An 18328-nucleotide genomic window follows, 5' to 3' on the forward strand; every position below is an offset into this window, starting at 1 on the left:
CCCAGCAGAACTACGGCGTCCCCTACTGGAGCCCCATACAGGACTCCATTCAGGGTCTCCAAGAAGGCCGAGTACTCTGAGCTGCTGTTTGGTGCATACGCACAAACAACAGTCAGAGTTTTCCCCCCTACAACCCTTAGGCGCAGGGAGGCAACCCTCTCGTCTACCGGGGTAAACTCCAACACCGCGGCGCTCAGCCGGGGATTTATGAGTATCCCCACATCCGCCCGGCGGAGTCCAACCCTTATCCAGGAGTACGGTACCAGAGCTGAGACTGTGCATGGAGGTAAGCCCCACCAGATCTAACTGATAGCGCTCCACCTCCCTCACAAGCTCCGGTTCCTTTCCCCACAGCGAGGTGACGTTCCACGTCCCCAGAGCCAGCTTCTGCCGCCCGGGTCTGGTCCGTCGAGACCCCTGACCTTCGCTGCCACCCATGTGGCTGCGCACCCGACCCTAACGGGTCTTCCCACAGGTGGTGGGCCCATGGGATGAAGAGAGGGGGGGTGCCACGTAGTTTGTTCGGGCTATGCCCGACCGGGCTCCGTGGCAAACCCGGCCACCAGGCGCTCGCCATCGAGCCCTCCGTCTGGGCCTAGCCTCCGGGCCGGGTCACATCTCCTCTTTTTTCGTTATTCATTGAGGTTTTTTGAACCATTCTTAGGCTGGCCCCTCACCTGAGACCACTCTGCCATGAGAGACCCTACCAGGAGCACAAGGCTCCAGACAACACAGCCCTCAGGTTCATAGGGACACGCAAACCTCTCCACCACGATAAGGTGACGGTTCCAGGAGAGGCAGTGATGGCTGGTAATAGTATTCCTTTTGTGTCTTAATATGTGTGTTTGCATAAAATTATATGTATTACATTTTATTCTTAATGTGAAGGCATCAAATTTGAAGGTGAATAAACTAAATAGAGCTAAACTATCAGTCAATCACTTAATGAAATCTGTTTCAATTGATGAAACATTTAAGAGTTTTCCCTGACCTTTGTGTGATCAGAAAGATTTGGGGAATCAATAAAATGATTCCACAGGACACTCATAAACGCTGGGTAGGGTTCCCCAGTCTCTGTAATTCCACCCGCCATGGTCGATGACACAGTTCTTCACCTGAAGGAGAAAATAAAACACAGCCAGGAAACTGAAGCCTGCCATATTGACTTTCTTTAAAACTGATAGTTGCTTTATCGACAAAAGGAATGAAACAGTTACTAGTTTCACATTTTACTGTGGAAAATTCAATTTGTGTACGAGTACTTTCTGAACATCTTCTGCACATTTGAACATTGATAAATAAGATGAAACATCACAGAGTTTTAAGTCTGAGTGACATATTCAGTTCAGTACTGTAGAATCTGTGTGGAAAATATCTATGATGGAAAAATAAGACGCACATAAAAGAAATGGAGAAAGAACTCTGATCACTCGTCTTTACTTTTAATGATTATGTTAACATTGACTCAAAGACACCAGCGATAAAGATTTGATTCAAGACTTTTCTTGCATTTTAAGAACCATTTTTCAATTTGGAATCAATATTCTTCACCAATAATACACCATATGGTGCATATTTCAATAAAATACGTGTTGTTGTGTACTTGTTTTACAAATATCTGCAAGAGTCGTGTGACAGGGCCAGTGTCGGAAAGAAATCCTTATTTTATTTAATCATAAACAGTATTTTAGTGTAACTAACTAGTGTGAACTTTGTTTATGTGTACAAAGTTGTGTGACTACTTATCTGGAATCTGTTCGCTAACGCGCAGGTTTGGTGAAGCTGTGTCACACACTGTTATACGGGTTATTGAGATTTTATAATAAATACAAAGAATTGTGTGAATCTTGTGTAGGTTAGCCACACATGGTCGTTCATTGAAGACAGATACTGAGACTGCTTTACCTCACTGCACACTATCATCATATTCACTATGCAGTTAGCGCAACAATAACGTGCTTACCACATGATTTCCATTACACCACTTTTATTTTGAATTCCGTATTTGGTTTCAACCCGCCCCTCGCTGCTGCTGCGTCCTGTCACATGACCACAGCATATGACAGGCGGTTTTCAGAAGCATCACCTATTCTTCTGTTTGTCAGTGTCTGACGATGATTCAATTGTTAATCAACCAATCATTGCATTTCTCAACTTTTTTCTTCTTAGTTTCTGGGCGAGAAATAATGATAATTTTATCATTATACATTTGAAGTCAACAGGAGCCCAAAAACATATTTATGACTCAGTGTCTCCACGACTGTGAAAACCTTTGTCTAAGCAGCTTTTTATTTGTAAAAAAATGAGTGCATGTATTTTCACAATTTTATTATGTTTATGTTGATATATTAATGAGCTATTATAGGAGTAAAGTATAGGCTCATTAGGAGGCCGGTTATAGCTACCTACTCTTAGATATTTGATAAATAGCTTCCAAGCCACTCCATATTCAGGTATAACAAATATCCTACAACATTGAGAAAATAGAGGACGAAATACACAGAGTCTATGATTTTAACCAGTCTTGTGTAACGTCCGGGCTTTCTGTCGTCTTTGATGTGTCGTCCGGTTTCGATTCGAGCCACCTTCACTTCCTCCAGGATGAGCATCAGCAGCTCAACCTCACTGGGCTTCATCACTGGACCCAGCTGACCTCGCTCTTCAGCTGCAGAGGGGTCTGTGTGGCAAACAGTATTAAAAAGAAAGTTACAAGTGGAGTAAGTAGGAACAAAGTAAAAATAAAAAACTAGGATATTAAGGAAAACAATTCAGAGAAAGTAAATAAGTAATCCAACTTTAAAAAAAAAGTATATACAGTCTAAGATGTATAAATAATGACATAAAATTAAATTTATAATAAAAGTAGTATAAAAAATTGTATAATAATAGAACCTAAAACACAAAACGTACCTTTGTGAGAGTTGCCTTCCAGCTGAATTTCCGCTTCCTGGTTATTAACCGCGTTTTGAGCATTGTTTCCACAGCAACCATCGAACCCCAACAGAAAGTCCATCAGCATGGTCTCCAGGATGCTCAGCCCCACCAGCGCGAAAACCCACAAACAGAAGCTGGCTGAAACAAACATGCACATGGTCAGTGTGTCGAGCAGGGGTGTCCAAACTTTTATCCCGAGGGCCACATACAGAAAAAAGTACGAAGGTCTGGGCCACTCACGCCGCCACACCGCCATGCCCATGTGTGTGTGTGTGTATGTGTGTGTGTGTGTCTCTGTGTGTCTGTGTGTGTCTGTGTGTTTATGGGACATTTTGACTTTGTCAGGACATTTCAGCCGGTACTCACAAATTTGAAGGGCTATTCGAGAGTTAAGACTTTGTATAAGGGCTAGACTAAGGTTAGGTTAGGGTTAGGTTGGCATTTAGTGGTGATGGTTAAGGGACTAGGGAACGTATTATGTCAATAAGTGTCCTCACAACTATAAAGAGATGTGCTTGTGTGTGTGTGTGTGTGCGTGTGTGTGTGTGTGTGTGTGTGTGTGTGTGTGTGTGTGTGACAACCGACCCATCAACGGCAGCTTGGATTCAGTGGATGGCAGTATCTCCTGAAGAATGAGCAGGAGGACAGAGATTGACAAGAGCAAAGTCACTTTGAAGCTCAGTTTTTCACCCCTGATGAAAAATGACCCCAAATCCAGGATCAGGAAGTAAAACAGGGGCACGATTAAATTGATCACATATAGCATTGGCTTCCTCATGATGATGACCTGAAATAAAAAAATTGAAAAAACGTTAGTTAGGCTAGCAATAAACCTAGTTGGATAATGTGGAAATAACTATGTTATGACATTTTCTTACCGTGTATATGAGCCTGCTCTCAGATACATTTTGTTTTTCAACAGAATAATAAATAATTTTTATCTCTAAAAGTTCCCATTCTCCCTGTGTGATCATTATCTGCTCAGAGACTAAAGAAAGAGCTTCTTGACTGTTGATTGTTCTCATTTTCAGTGATTCCGCTGTGTAAATAAAAACAGAATAACTACATTACATTTTTTCTCGCAGCTGAAAAAAACACAAAACTGATGTGGTTTTAATTTACTGTCGTAGTTCATGGATCCAAATGTGATGTTACAACGCTGCGTGTCAAATGGGAAGAGTTTCAGTTTGAACTGACAGGTGGTCGTCAGCCGCTGGCGTCCGCTTGCGCTCACCAACCCATCAGATGTCAGAGTTACCAGAGGACTGTTCTGAATGCTCCCAGTGTCCGAAGCGCTGAACGGAGGAAAAGGAAATGGAATATATCAGAAGATTTTTTTCATTCTATCACAAGGATTATAATCCCAACTAATTTTGTTTTCTCTCTTGACCATTGAGACGACTATAAAATCAACCCAGGATATCAAATAAAAAAATTGCGCTATATTTTTTCCATTTGTAATAATTTTGTCTGCAATTTTTGGAAGGAAGGAAGGGAGGGGGGAAGGAAAGGTATGGAAGAAAGAATGAAACAAACAAACAAGAAAGAAAGAAAAAGAGATAGATAGATAGATAGATAGATAGATAGATAGATAGATAGATAGATAGATAGATAGATAGATAGATAGATAGATAGATAGAGAGATAGATAGATTAGATTGATGGTTACTCCTCTTGAATGGATACATCTGGGACCCAGAGCATGTTCCTAGGAACTGTCAACATTTTAATTCCACAGAAGCTCGAAGAATTCCATTTCAGGAATTCATTTCTCCAGCTCTGAGAGGAGACAAGAAAATGCTCAGGTTGGAGAGTGACAAGACTCAAAGAGCTATGGCAGTGAACCATGCTCCTGATGTTAATGTATTTAGTGACATTAAAAGTATCCACGTTTCATGTGAACGTCCAGATTCTTACCATTTGTGTCTGGACGTGAGTGGTGACAGTTTGAGACTTTTCATCCTGCAGACAATCAGCAGCACCATGGTGAGCACTCATGAGTATTAACAACAAAAACAGCCACGTATCCAAAACACACCAACATGTCAATCATCTGGGACGAATGAAACGACAGCTGTAACTCGAATAGCATCCTTTGTAACTTGCCAGGTAACTATACATACTTGTACACTACTGTGAATAAAACTGATAAATAAATGTAGAGCAGCAAAGGGTATTATCTTGAATTGTAAAGTATAAATAAATGGAAGTATTTAAGTGCATTAGGAGCAGTATTAATACATTTACATATAAAATCAGTTTGCCAGAAGACACTCACCACTTCTAGAATACCAAACAGCACCATGTCCTGGGAAACAACAGTTGTTGTGGTCCAGTTTTTCACAGGTCTCATTATTGACAAAGGGGAGTCTGTTTGAATCAGGTTCAAGTGAGTCAGGAGGCTCAAGTACGAGCAGTCTGACATCTCACTGCTGGAGACACCTGCAGCTGAGGAGGCAACGAGGAAAACACAGAATCTGAACCCTCAGGAAGTCACACAGTAAAAAAACATCCCAGCTGCAACAAAACAAAAAAAAATTATATGTTCATTTTATAACTCACCAGTGACTGCAAGAAAAGCGAGTGTCATCAGCACAGACATGACTGTTTGCCCTCAGCTCGACGTGAGCGAACGCTTTTTAACTGCAAAAAACACACTCACTCAAACAGTGGAACAATAGAAGATGTACGTATAGATGCCACGTCAATAAGAGTTATTAACCTCATTGTCCTGAACAGAACAGAACAGAGTGCAGAAGAAATCAGCTGCACATGTCTATTGTCGACCGGCAGCTGAAGCAAAAAGTCAACATGAGGTGCATCTCAGCGAAACGTCGAGAGGGAGGGGAGAGAATTTTACAGAAATGTAAACTAGAAATAAAAAAACTGAAATGTTTTCAGGTTTTTGTTGTGTCCCCACCAGCCAGTGCAGTTTCATGCAGTTATCTGTGAGTTCAAGTGGCAACTGATAAAAATTTCGAAGATTCAGTCTTTAAACATACCCTCCAAGAGGCCAAAGATTGTTTATGAAGTCACCCTGAGCTCAACGTACAACCATCAAATTCAATACAGTTACTCAGTGAGACCAAGAGAATGTTAATGGAATATTTGAACAGATTCTCGAGGGGTGTTCTTACATCAAGCATTTACAGGCAAAAGGGTTTGTAAGGTCACAGTAGCCTTGACCTTTGAACTCTAACTCCTCAAGTCCAAGTGGAAGTTTGTACCAGCTGTTATAAATTCCAAATGGCTGTTCCTGATATATCACATTCACAGCAATGATACATCGACCTTTAACCACCAAAAAAAATTCTATTGTGAATGTTTGAACCAAATTTGAATAAATTCCATCAAGACGTTCTTGAGATATTGTGGTGACTGAAGTGACTGACCAAAAACAGTCTCTGGCCACTGGCTGTTTTTCACGCGGTTGCATATATATATGTATATTTAAAAAAAGACAGGCATGTGACCAGAGATGTTTCCAGGTTTTTAGTTTAAATATCTTAAAATGTAGGTAAAATACCTGAACAGCTAGTTTTCAGTATTTAAAAAAGGCAGAAAAACACTTTACTAGTTGTAGATTTGGAAACAAGATAAACATTTATTGAAGGCGGATCTTTCATTTTCATTATTCTTTTTATTATGGACTTCACCTTGATTCTCCCCCACACACATTTAAATTCCTAATTTGTAATATTTATACAGTTCATCATCTTCAACCCTATTCTGCTTTATTATTCTGTTGTCCGCCATCATGTTGTCTTAGTTGCTGTCATCTTTTCTTCTGAGTCTTTTATTGTATTTTCCTCTTGAACCTTGTTCAATTCTAACATTAAATTCATTTATATACAGGTTTTTTTCTTTGTAATGCTTTGTAAAGAAAGTTGGCTCAAGTTCTGTTATTTTAATAACTTTATCAATAAATCTCACTTTATCAATAATGTTGTCGTTTTATTGTAAATTCCCACTGTACATCAATGGAGCCCTTGGATACTAGGATACTTTGAATTTTGAATCTGGTCCAATGTCCCATCTGTTCACATGGAGGAGGCGGGGTTTATGACCTTATTTGGAGCCAAAAAATATCCATTCGTAGTAAATCAGACACATTCGCAGATTTATTTAAAAGTCTCAAAAACGTGTGTGTAAATGTTTTGCAGCGACGTCTCAGGGGTAAACATCGGTTGGCAGCTGGAAGTCTTTGAAGGTATAGAAGGAGATGTCTCCGTAGTCCACAACAGCAAAGACCACTGGGACGTCTCCGCTCTGGGAGGCCAGCAGCTTAATAGCTCGCAGGTCGGGCACAGGGCCGTCGAAACTGAAACGCGGCAGGGATGGAATCACATTATTGAGAGTGGTCAGTTTCGAAGGGAGAGACAAGCCTGACATCAGTTAGTTGATAATGGTTATTTCTGGTCGTTTATCAAGTAAGAGGGACGAGTGTTCTCGGGAAAATTGTGTTTGTTTTCTGGCCTTTTTAACTAAATGACTGATCAAACAGCAATGTTACCAGAATCATAACAAGACAAGACAGAGATACAAAAGAGCCATTCATTTCCAACCACTGCAACCCGGGTCAGGTACCTGTTGTTTCCTGTAAACGAATCCTGAGTAAACATGGCCGTACCTGCATACACACATGCGGGAGTAAGGTTTCCCCGGGCTGTTCTTCTTGAACTCAGCCACCGAATCAGCTTGGTAAACACTGAAACAAATCCTCCAGTCCTCTGAGCCTTTTAACCTGAGCACACAAAAGCACAATGTGGTCACTCTGCATCACACTCGGTGAATGAGAACACGACAGGGCGGGAAGTGGCTCTGGCGTTTGTCTAACAGATATGGATTAAATGTTATTTTTGTTACAAAACTTAATTTATACATTTCAAGTCTCAAATTGAAATTTCCCGCTGCTTCCGTGGAAATAATGGCTTAAAGAAAATCTAATATCTGATATCCTTTGTGATTCAGTCAGAGCCCAGCCGCAAATCCTATGAAATCTGTGAAAAGGGCACCAGGGTCCTATTTGCAATATATATTAATTAATCCGTTTTTATTATAGGGTGTTTCACACCTGCTGTCTTTGGTCTGAACCTTCAGACACAAAAGGTGTGAAAGGTGCCTCGGATCAGCAGCCCGAAATGTTGTCCGACCAGAAGAGGTGGTCTGCATCAGGGTCAAACTGAACCAGGATTTGGTTTGTTTGCAGTGTGAAAACCCACTTTTTGTATAGTTTGGACTTTTGGAATGACTAAAGGAAGTTGAGACAGCATTTAATAAGAGAAGAAGAAAAAGAAGAGGAAGAGGCTCACGACGAGGACATAAATTTGAACACGTGTGGAGTACTGCACCTGAAGTTTCATGATGCTGGTTGAAGAACATGAATATATTAAAGTGGCAACCAAATTAACCGATTCATCACATTTTTCCATTCAAACAGGAGGACTACTATCTGCCCAACTGACAACATCAGAGTTACACCCGTCTTCAAACCAATCAATGTCAATAATAGGTAGAAGCAGCCTGAGAAGTAGTGATGACAAAAGGACAAATGAATGTCATAATTTGTAAGTGTAGAGTGTAAAAAGAGGAAGCAGTACAAGTAATACCTGGACGCCCCCTCGAGTAAGTCTGTAGACTCAATCACGCTGATTTTATCCAACAGCTCCTCTGGAATAAAAGAATATCAGTGACTTGGTTTTCTGATTAGAGTGAAATAACTTTGACAGAACGTTTAAGTAAAACTCTGGTCTTGTATTCTCACTGGTGGGGATTGGTTGTCTTGGGTCATGTAAGGGAGTGACTTCTCTGTTCCACAGGTGAGCTGGTCGATCGTCCCCTCTCCCCTGTCGCCTCTTCAGGAGCTCCTGATACTCCGCCCAGTTTCTGCATTGCCGGACCTAAAGGAAATCAACAAAATCATTTCCCTGATAATAAATGTCAGGTATGTCCTACTGTCACTTTTGATTTCAATTGTTGTTGTCACAAACGTCTTTGTCTTTGTTGACATCCCGCCGCCGCCGCCGCTCGTCTTCTTCCCTCCTCTGCTCATTTGAGGACATTGCCACCTTCCGCAAGTTTATCCTCTGCTTCCAGGGGACGACATCACAGGCTCCCACAGCCAAAGCCCCGGGCAGCAGAGAAGGGTCTGGAGATGCCAGACAGCTGGACAGATGTTCACTGGAACCAAGGTCAGGGAACAGGATGGAGCTGAAGTCCCAGTGGGAGGGAACAGAGGTGGCGCAGTGATTTGATCCTCTGGCCGAGTCCCTGAGACCATCTGCTGCCCACCAGCTCCTGCCCCCACCTTGGTCTGCTGGATAAGTGGTAGTCGCGGCGGAGATCTGGACCTCCATATCCTCAGAAGAGGTTGACTCGGGAAGCTTTGTGTCCTCCTCGCCTTTATCCTCCATCATCCTCTCAGTTCTATCGGTGGAATTTTCTTGAGCATCAGCACAACTGCAGCAAAAACAGAGTATGAAATTTACTCTGTGCAGTTTTAGATTTTTTTCTATTTCACCTAACCATAGATTTCTAAATCTATAACTTGTTTTAAAGCTTTTCTTCAAATGTTCTTCATCGAAAATTTTTCATCTCTGTGTGAAATTTGACTTCTTATCATCTGATTTTATTGTTTTTTTATCCCTTTGGCTTAGAAAAGGTGCTTTGCATGTTAAGCTCATAATGAATATAATTTCTGTATGATGAACTTGGCCATTGTTTACCTGGATGTCGGTGTGGAGGAGGGGCTGACACTACGTTTCCTCTTCAGTTGTTTTCCTGCTCTATCATACGAGTGAGGCAGGTTCAGCTGCCTTGCGTACGACGATGGCTCCGAACTGTAACAAAACACAAATAATAAAAGATTTAGCTCATTTTGGTTAAACTTGACCTCCGTTATTTATCCACTTATAACTGAGTCTTTAAACCATCCATTTGGACAAAATCAGGTTTACAACAACAACGTGACGAAGTGGGTTTATATGGATGTGCTGTCTTACTGGACTCGACACTGGACATTAGGTTTGTGTTACCTGGGATCGAACCTATGAACCACATAGCCAAGCCTCTTCAGATGCCCAAACACCTGTGAGGAGAAAGATTTATTAGGCCGATTCAGCATCGTGCTCCGCTGTCAGAATTTGAACTCGGACTGAAAGCTTTACCTGATACTGTCGGAGGCTCACTGTGGCTGAGGACAGAAATCTCTCATAACCATCCTGAATGGACAGCGGCAAATCCTGATAAAACACCTGCAGGTTTCCCTGCTCACACAAAGTTTAGAGATCTCAGTTTATAGGTCAAACGTATTTCTTGCATTATTACAATAATGCTGAAGAAAAATGACGACTTTTTGTGCTCCAGGTGACTTTACCACACCAGGTTTAATCTGCCACTCACACACTCCATCAGGTAGAGAGCCTCTTCAGGGAGGAGACACTGTTTGCCATTGGCAGAAAATCCCATCGTATGCCAGAACTTTCCCTGTGTACAAAAATGGTATATATCATTAAAAACTAGGGATGCACCGATATGGAAATTCTTGGCCGATACCGATATTTAAAATAACAATCTGGCCGATAGCCGATACCGATATTTGTTTATTTTCTTTTTGTTGTTATTCATTCACCCTTTTGTGCCAGAAAAATAATTAAATCATTATTTAAAAAGCACTATTTTCATCACTCTTACCTTTTAATGAGCAAAAATTGAATCAGATTTATGAAACAATCTTTGATTTAACTAAACTTTATTTAACAGAGACATATTATGCCCATTTTACCGCAAGTTGAAATGGTTCCTTGGGATCTTAATGAAATGACTAACATATTTTGGTCAAAATTCCACAAGGATAATTTAAAACAGCACCTTTTTACCCTGTCTTAAACAGCCCTGTTAAAGTATCATTATAGAGAACGCTCTTCTCATTAATTTATCGTAGCAGTATTGCCCGTTTATTAGATGTGTTACGGCTTCTGTGTGTATGACGTATGTTGTCAATTCCCTTGTTACCTGTGCATGAGACGGATGAATAGAGCCGATGCACATGATAATAAAGTACTTAATCAGACGCTACGCTCATACTTTTTACGCCAAGTTACACTGCGTGAGTCAAGACAACTTAACAAGTCCTCCTCAGTTTTACCTGTTTTTAGTGTCGGGCAGAAATCCCATCGTGTCAACAACCCCCCCCCCCCCCCCCCCCACCTCGCGAACAGAGGGTTCCCCCAGCGGTCGCCTAACCCTAACCCGCCGTACCAATGTTCGGCCGATAAATCTGTGCAGCACTATTAAAAACATTTTCAAAAAAATCCAATTAATATTATAGTAGTTTGACAAAATCTTGAAAACAACAAATCACATGAGGGGTGAGTGCAGAAGATGTCAGAGAGCTCAGAGTGTGTTTATAGTTAATCACACTTGCTGGGATGCAGGCAACATCCACATTAGTATGTTTTAGTTGTTATATGAAAACAAAACCTGTGGTTGTGTTTTCGTCTGAATGGACAAACAGGAAGTTGTTTGAAAACGATGACACGTTCTCTTCCTTATTGGTTCTTATCAGTCTTGAGTCGACTTCCAGAGGTGAACACATGACTATGTGTATGTGAATGTTCACGTCATGTGTGCTACCGTAAGTTAACAGATTGAGATTATTTCTGATGTGGAGCTAAAAGGCTCATCTGCAAGCTGATGATTTAGTTTTGAATATAACACGTGCCAGTGTGGACAAAGCCTCATACTCACAGCTGGAGACTGAAGCTCCACAATCCGGTTGTCTGGAATCCATGTTCCCTTTACTAAATTTCCTCTGCAGTAAAATAAAAACAGAAAACAAGTATAACATTTTTAGGGCAGCACAACCGGACTCCTGCTGTTTGTGCATCCTCTTACATTAATGACAATCAACATGATGCATCTGGTTGTCTGATATAGGGTTTGCAGACACTTGGATGACACGACAAGAGCAGTATTCTTCTCGTTTTCAGACTAATTTTGTCTGGACTGTTTTTGGTGTTTGTCTTGCAGATATGAAGAACTAAGAAGGAGAATATCCTGGTCAGACACATTTACAACAACAGGAAAATGTCACTTCATATTCAGATGAGGGGTGGCGACTGGGTAGAGCAGGATTCAGGACATGATGTATAAATTATGTTGCTAACATGGTCTCATTTGGACATTTTACTCAAGGTGGCAGCAAAAGTTCAGGGAAATGTCCAGAGCAACTGACTCAGACTTTTGTGTTCTGCTTGTTTTGCATGGTTGACAACAGAGCTCATGTAGGATACAGAAAATACAGGACAACAATAAAGGCTTCAAAAAGGTGAAAACAGAGGATGGACAGATGCCTACTCACAGCCTCTCCACTCTCTCCTCTGATAGGAGGCTCCAGTGCTCGGTCAGACTCTGGTCAAGCCGCTGTCTCTGCTCGTCTGAGCCGTCAGGGAAGAAGTCCTTCGGTCCTCTCACTGGGATCTTGTGACTCCTGGACCGAGCTGCAAACAGCTCAGACGGACTGGAAGTTACAAACACTTAATCTTATATAACTGGTGTGACAATAACATATTGTGAATAGAGTCTTAATGTCAGTATTACTGTCACCAAGACAGTTAAGTTAATTTTTGGTTGGATATTGGACAGACATCCAGTTTGGATCACAGGGATTTCACTTAGGGACCATCAATAATTTCCCCTTTGATTTGGATATAACTGCATTCTATTTAATTGTGTGCTGCACAGACGCATTAAAGTAGTAAGAAAAGCTCTTAAAATAGTCTATTCAATCAGGGTGGCCCCACTTGGCCTCCCCTTGGTAGCACCACTGTATTGAGGTGCATTTCTCTGCACCAGTTGACAAACAATCTGCTTTCCTGATCTTTTCTTAACACTCACATGTAGAGCTGATCTATACAATAACCTCATGAATGAAAATGTATATACCTGGATAAGTGGGGTGTTGCTTCTACTGCAACAATTAAAGGTTCATTATGTAGGATTTAGTGAGACCTAGTGGCGAAGATGCATGTTGCAGCTAAATAACCTCACCCTCCACTTCTAAACATGAGAGAGAACTCTAGGAAGCCTTCAGTTGTCGTGAAAACTCAAATGGTGTTTAGTTGGCCCAGTTTGGGCTACTGTAAAAAACATGGTGGCCTCCTGTCTGCAGCCTGTGTGTGTTGCCTGCTTATCAAAGGGTTCCGTCATAAATTCGGATCATTCCGGTCACTTTACGCCTGATGACCTGGTTGTGTACGTCCCTTGTTGTGTGTGGCAAGAGAACAAAATGTTGGACTCAATATGTTTATGCATGCACCGTGACTGAATAAAAAAAAACACATCTAAATTTAACTACTGGTACTGCACATGTCCTATTGACTTCTGTTGCGCCACCACTGCAAGATCAACATGGCAGATCTTTTTAAATATTCGTATATATGTATTAAATAGAGGACACATTCAAATCCATTAAAAATAGATGTTTGTCTATGGTAGCAACAATACCCGGTGTGATTTGGAGTCTGTGGGTCACATCACAGGAAATAAAAGTTGTTCTTTATGATGGTCCCAAAATCAAAGTCCTGTGAACTATCCAACCTCAAACTAACTTCACCATGGTCAAACAAAGAAGGCCGATTTACTCAAAGTCTTTCCTAATTTCTGCTGTTTTCAACAACACAACCAATTTCCTTTTTGCTTCTCCGTCCCTCCTGTTCCCCCATGTGTTCACTACAAAAACTCCGACGACAGAGAGAGACATGTGAGAACCATCGAGCGACAGTGATGGAAGATGAGCTGCTGCTCGTCTCTGAATGAACAGTTAGAACCAACTAATGCGACAACGAACCTTAACATCTCATTGTAGAGACTCTGCTCAGCGTGGGGATTGTTGTGGTCCGCCATGTTGGCTGACAGGCTGTCTCCTCTGGGTCCTGGCTCCCCTCCTGTTCACTAGATCCAAGTAGTTACACTCATGGCCAGCAGGAGGAGCCAATACGCCGAGGGTGGATTGTGGATTTTGGATATTGGTGATGGATCCTGATCATGGATAGTGGTGGTGGATTGTGAATTGTGATGTTGGATCGTAATCATGGATCATGGTGGTTGATCGTAAAGCTGGATCATGATGGTGGATCCTGATCATGGATAGTGGTGATGGATTGTGGTCGTGGATGGTGATGGTGGATCATAGTGGTGATGGATCGTGAAGGTGGATTGTGGATTGCGATGATGGATCCGGATCATGGATAGTGGAGATTGATCCTGATGGTGGCAGATTGTGATAATGCATTGTTGATGGTGAATCCAAATCCTGGATCGTGGTGGTGGTGGTGGTTCGTGATCATGGTGGCATCGGATCATGGACAGTGGTGTTGGATCCTGATGGCGGTAGATTGTGGACTATGATTACAACATAATATTGTTGTTCATCTTGCCCAAGGACACTCCAACAAGGATTACTGAACGAGCCATATACGTTAGTGGGAAGCAGGTTAGCAGCTGGATCTGATAGTGAGGTGTAATAAGACTGTATTTCTGTTCATATTAGTTTATATTAATTAAACTGACCCACATCATAACCTTATCTGAATAACATGGAAGTGGTTCAGTTATGGCTCATGTATATTGCCATTTATTGATGAACATTGATTTCTGTTTTGTCAACATTTCATCAATCAGTAACCTTAAGAATAGAGCATTTTGTTATTTTACTTGTTTTTTTCCCATTTTGACTCAACCTGACATATTTGTACTTTGTCCTTTTTGCAAAGTACAAACTTCCTCTTCCAGCTATATAATTCTTAATAATATAAATAATAGTATCTACACTATACTACTCTGGACAATAGATTACAACTACTGCATTTCACAAACCAATAATGGCAACAATATTTTTACTCCAAACACTATAAAACATGATTTGTATTGTGTGTGTGCGCGCCTTTACTTGACCGGTTATTGCAATTATTCCACAAGAGGTCCACTTTCCATCATACTTGCTAATTTTTTATTCTTATGACAAAGCTATAACTTGTGTCTATACACCAGTGTGTATGGAAGCATTAAAGTTCCAGTTCTAGTTCTCCACCTTTGTACAGGGTAGCTGTGGCTGACAAGTGTAAAAAATAAATGATTTTCTTATTAGGAATAAATCGTCCTCTTGCTTGAACTGTCTGTAGCTGAATAGGCTAGGCCTACGCTACCATATTTTAATGTTGGTCCTTACAGTGGTACCTGAAGAGCCTAACATTTTTTGAGGTGGTACATGTTGTAAAAAGTTTGAGAACCACAGGTCTAAAACCTGTTAATGTAACAAAAGTAATTTTATAACTAAAAAAGGCCTTAACTTTAAGGTCGATTTACTAACCCCATGAATACGTTTTTAGAATGTGGAGTGATAAGGTACTGTCAGGGGCCGATCAGGAAGACCAGAGAGCCACAGGTAGTTTATTTGAATAAAAAAAATCAACATAAATGCAAAAAAATAAACTTCTCAAATTTGGGCCAATAAAAGGTCAACTAACCAAACTAGCCTCCAGTAGTGTGAAGACAAATTTTAACTGCACCTAAAAAGTGCCCTCAACTGACACAAAGGGGAAAAATATATAGCGGCTGATCAAGTCACTCAAACACAAAAGGCAGTTAAACATACTAACATTGAAAACAAACTAGAGCAACAACTAACACACCAGTATAAGGCCATATAATATCAACTGAGGAAAAATAATTGAATGCAAATATCAAACAGTAGTCTAAAATTAACAACTAAAATTCTAAATAAGGAAGCAATGTCCCTCCCCATGATTAAGAGCGACATGGTGCAGTCCAATTAGTGCTTAAAGCCATTTAAGGTTGTCTGTTGCAGCCGGGCCTCCGATTAATGGCTGGCCAGGAGACTCCAGCAGCAACCCCCAGGAACTAGTAACTCACAGAAAACTTGGAAAAACTATCACAGAAAAAAAGATATAAATAAATGAATGAAGTCTCATCTCATTTTCATCCGCTTATCCGGACCAACTCTGACGGGGGGATCCCGAGGCGTTCCCAGGCCAGTGTTGAGATATAATCTCTCCACCTAGTCCTGGGTCTTCCCCGAGGTCTCCTCCCCACTGGACGTGCCTGAAACACCTCCCAAGGAAGGCGCCCAGTGGGCATCCTTACCAGATGCCCGAACCACCTCAGCTGACTCCTTTCTAAGTAAAGGAGCAGCGGCTCTAATCCGAGTTCCTCATGGATGACTGAGCTTCTCACCCTATCCCTAAGGGAGACGCCAGCCACCCTTCTGAGAAAACTCATCTCGGCCGCTTGTACCCGAGATCTCGTCCTTTCGGTCATCACCCAGCCCTCATGACCATAGGTGAGGATAGGAACGAAGATCGACTGGTAGATCGAGAGCTTTGCCTTGCGGCTCAGCTCTCTTTCCGTTACAACGGTGCGGTAAAGCGAACGCAATACCGCCCCCGCTGCTCCGATTCTCCGGCCAATCTCACGCTCCATAGTACCCTCACTCAAGTTTGCCACTCCTTTGGCACTGTACCCGACTCCCACGCGATGTTGAATAGGCGTGTCAACCATGACAGCCCCTCAACACCCAGAGCCTTTAGCATTTCTGGCCGGATCTCATCAATCCCTGGGGCCTTGCCACTGCGGAGATGTTTGACCACCTCAGTGACCTCCACCAGGGAAATTGACGATGAAACACCATCAACCTCGAGCTCTGCCTCCAACATAGAGGGCGTGTTATTCGGATTCAGGAGTTCCTCAATGTGTTCCTTCCAACGTCCGACAACCTCCTCAGTTGAGGTCAACAGAGTCCCATCCTTACTGTACACAGCTTGGATGGTTCCCCGTTTCCCCCTCCTGAGGTGCCGGATAGTCTTCCAGAAACACTTTGGTGCCGACCGAAAGTCCTTCTCCATGGGCCTCTCCGAACTTCTCCCACACCCGCTGCTTAGCCTCCGACACGGCAGCAGCTGCAGCCCTTCGGGCCTGTCGGTACCCTGCAACCGAGTCAGGAGTCCTCCAGGATATCATATCCCGGAAGGCCTCCTTCTTCAATCGGACGGCTTCCCTGACCACCGGTGTCCACCACGGTGTCCGAGGGTTACCGCCCCTTGAGGAGCCTAAGACCCTGAGGCCACAGCTAGCCGCCGCAGCTTCAGCAATGGAGGCTTTGAACACCGCCCACTCCGGCTCAATGCCCCCAACCTCCACACGAATGCCAGAAAAACTCCGCCGGAGGTGTGAGTTGAAGATACCTAGGACGGGGGCCTCCTCCAGGCGTTCCCAGTTCACCCGCACTACTCGTTTGGGCTTACCAGGTCTATCCGGAAATTTCCCCCACTCCCTGATCCAACTCACAACCAGATGGTGGTCGGTTGACAGTTCCGCCCCTCTCTTTACCCGAGTGTCCAAAACATGCGGCCTCAGATCAGATGACACGATCACAAAATCGATCATTGATCTTCGGCCTAGGGTACTCTGGTACCAGGTACACTTATGAGCACCCTTATGTTCGAACATGGCGTTTGTTATGGATAATCCATGGCTAGCACAGAAGTCCAATAACAAACGACCGCTCGGGTTCAGATCAGGGAGGCCGTTCCTCCCCACCACGCCAGGTGTCTCCATCGTTGCCCACGTGGGCGTTGAAGTCACCCAGCAGAAGTACGGAGTCCCCTACTGGAGCCCCATACAGGACTCCATTCAGGGTCTCCAAGAAGGCAGAGTACTCTGAACTGCTGTTTGGTGCATACGCACAAACAACAGTCAGAGTTTTCCCCCCTACAACCCTTAGGCGCAGGGAGGCGACCCTCTCGTCTACCGGGGTAAACTCCAACACCGCGGCGCTCAGCCGGGGATTTATGAGTATCCCCACACCCGCCCGGCGCCTCACGCCCTTGGCAACTCCGGAGAAGAATAAAGTCCAACCCTTATCCAGGAGTACGGTACCAGAGCTGAGACTGTGCGTGGAGGTAAGCCCCACCAGATCTAACTGATAGCGCTCCACCTCCCTCACAAGCTCCGGTTCCTTTCCCCACAGCGAGGTGACGTTCCACGTCCCCAGAGCCAGCTTCTGCCGCCCGGGTCTGGTCCGTCGAGACCCCTGACCTTCGCTGCCACCCATGTGGCTGCGCACCCGACCCCAACGGGTCTTCCCACAGGTGGTGGGCCCATGAGATGAAGAGAGGGGGGGTGCCACGTAGTTTGTTCGGGCTATGCCCGACCGGGCTCCGTGGCAAACCCGGCCACCAGGCGCTCGCCATCGAGCCCTCCGTCTGGGCCTAGCTCCAGACGGGGGCCCCGGGCTTCCTCCGGGCTGGGTCCCATCTCCTCTTTTATCGATATTCATTGAGGGTTTTTGAACCATTCTTAGTCTGGCCCCTCACCTG

At 43.2% G+C, this 18328-nt stretch overlaps 2 protein-coding genes across 2 annotated transcripts; both read right to left on the reverse strand.

Moving 5' to 3' along the window:
* Window positions 1-2297: 2297 nt before the first annotated feature.
* LOC133970998 (5-hydroxytryptamine receptor 3A-like) lies at window positions 2298-5535 on the reverse strand. Its single transcript, XM_062408164.1, has 9 exons — window positions 5496-5535; window positions 5212-5381; window positions 4851-4895; window positions 4603-4712; window positions 4057-4229; window positions 3813-3973; window positions 3520-3721; window positions 2911-3072; window positions 2298-2677 (listed from the first exon to the last, which is right to left on the reverse strand). Exons 1-9 carry the CDS (start codon window positions 5533-5535, stop codon window positions 2412-2414), a joined length of 1329 nt encoding a protein of 442 aa, XP_062264148.1. The 3' UTR covers window positions 2298-2411.
* A 982-nt stretch (window positions 5536-6517) lies between these two features.
* Window positions 6518-13871, reverse strand: tsen54 (TSEN54 tRNA splicing endonuclease subunit). The gene is made up of 12 exons (XM_062408819.1): window positions 13783-13871; window positions 12295-12453; window positions 11682-11745; window positions 10335-10418; window positions 10100-10198; window positions 9968-10020; window positions 9659-9772; window positions 8924-9392; window positions 8698-8833; window positions 8543-8603; window positions 7564-7677; window positions 6518-7254 (listed from the first exon to the last, which is right to left on the reverse strand). Exons 1-12 carry the CDS (start codon window positions 13836-13838, stop codon window positions 7104-7106), a joined length of 1560 nt encoding a protein of 519 aa, XP_062264803.1. The 5' UTR covers window positions 13839-13871; the 3' UTR covers window positions 6518-7103.
* Between the last annotated feature and the right edge of the window lie 4457 nt (window positions 13872-18328).

This window comes from Platichthys flesus, chromosome 16, assembly GCF_949316205.1.
Source record: "Platichthys flesus chromosome 16, fPlaFle2.1, whole genome shotgun sequence".
NCBI classification, from domain to species: Eukaryota; Metazoa; Chordata; class Actinopteri; order Pleuronectiformes; family Pleuronectidae; genus Platichthys; species Platichthys flesus.

Coding starts and splice junctions, on each gene's coding strand:
- tsen54 (XM_062408819.1), bottom strand. CDS start 13,838: ATGGCGGACCACAACAATCCCCACGCTGAGCAGAGTCTCTACAATGAG. Junction 8,604..8,697: donor AAGACAACCAATCCCCACCA/GTGAGAATACAA, acceptor CTTTTATTCCAG/AGGAGCTGTTGGATAAAATC. Junction 7,678..8,542: donor TTACTCGAGGGGGCGTCCAG/GTATTACTTGTA, acceptor TTGTGTGCTCAG/GTTAAAAGGCTCAGAGGACT.
- LOC133970998 (XM_062408164.1), bottom strand. CDS start 5,535: ATGTCTGTGCTGATGACACTCGCTTTTCTTGCAGTCACTG. Junction 4,896..5,211: donor TGTTTGGTATTCTAGAAGTG/GTGAGTGTCTTC, acceptor GATTGTCTGCAG/GATGAAAAGTCTCAAACTGT. Junction 2,678..2,910: donor GGAAGGCAACTCTCACAAAG/GTACGTTTTGTG, acceptor TTTGCCACACAG/ACCCCTCTGCAGCTGAAGAG.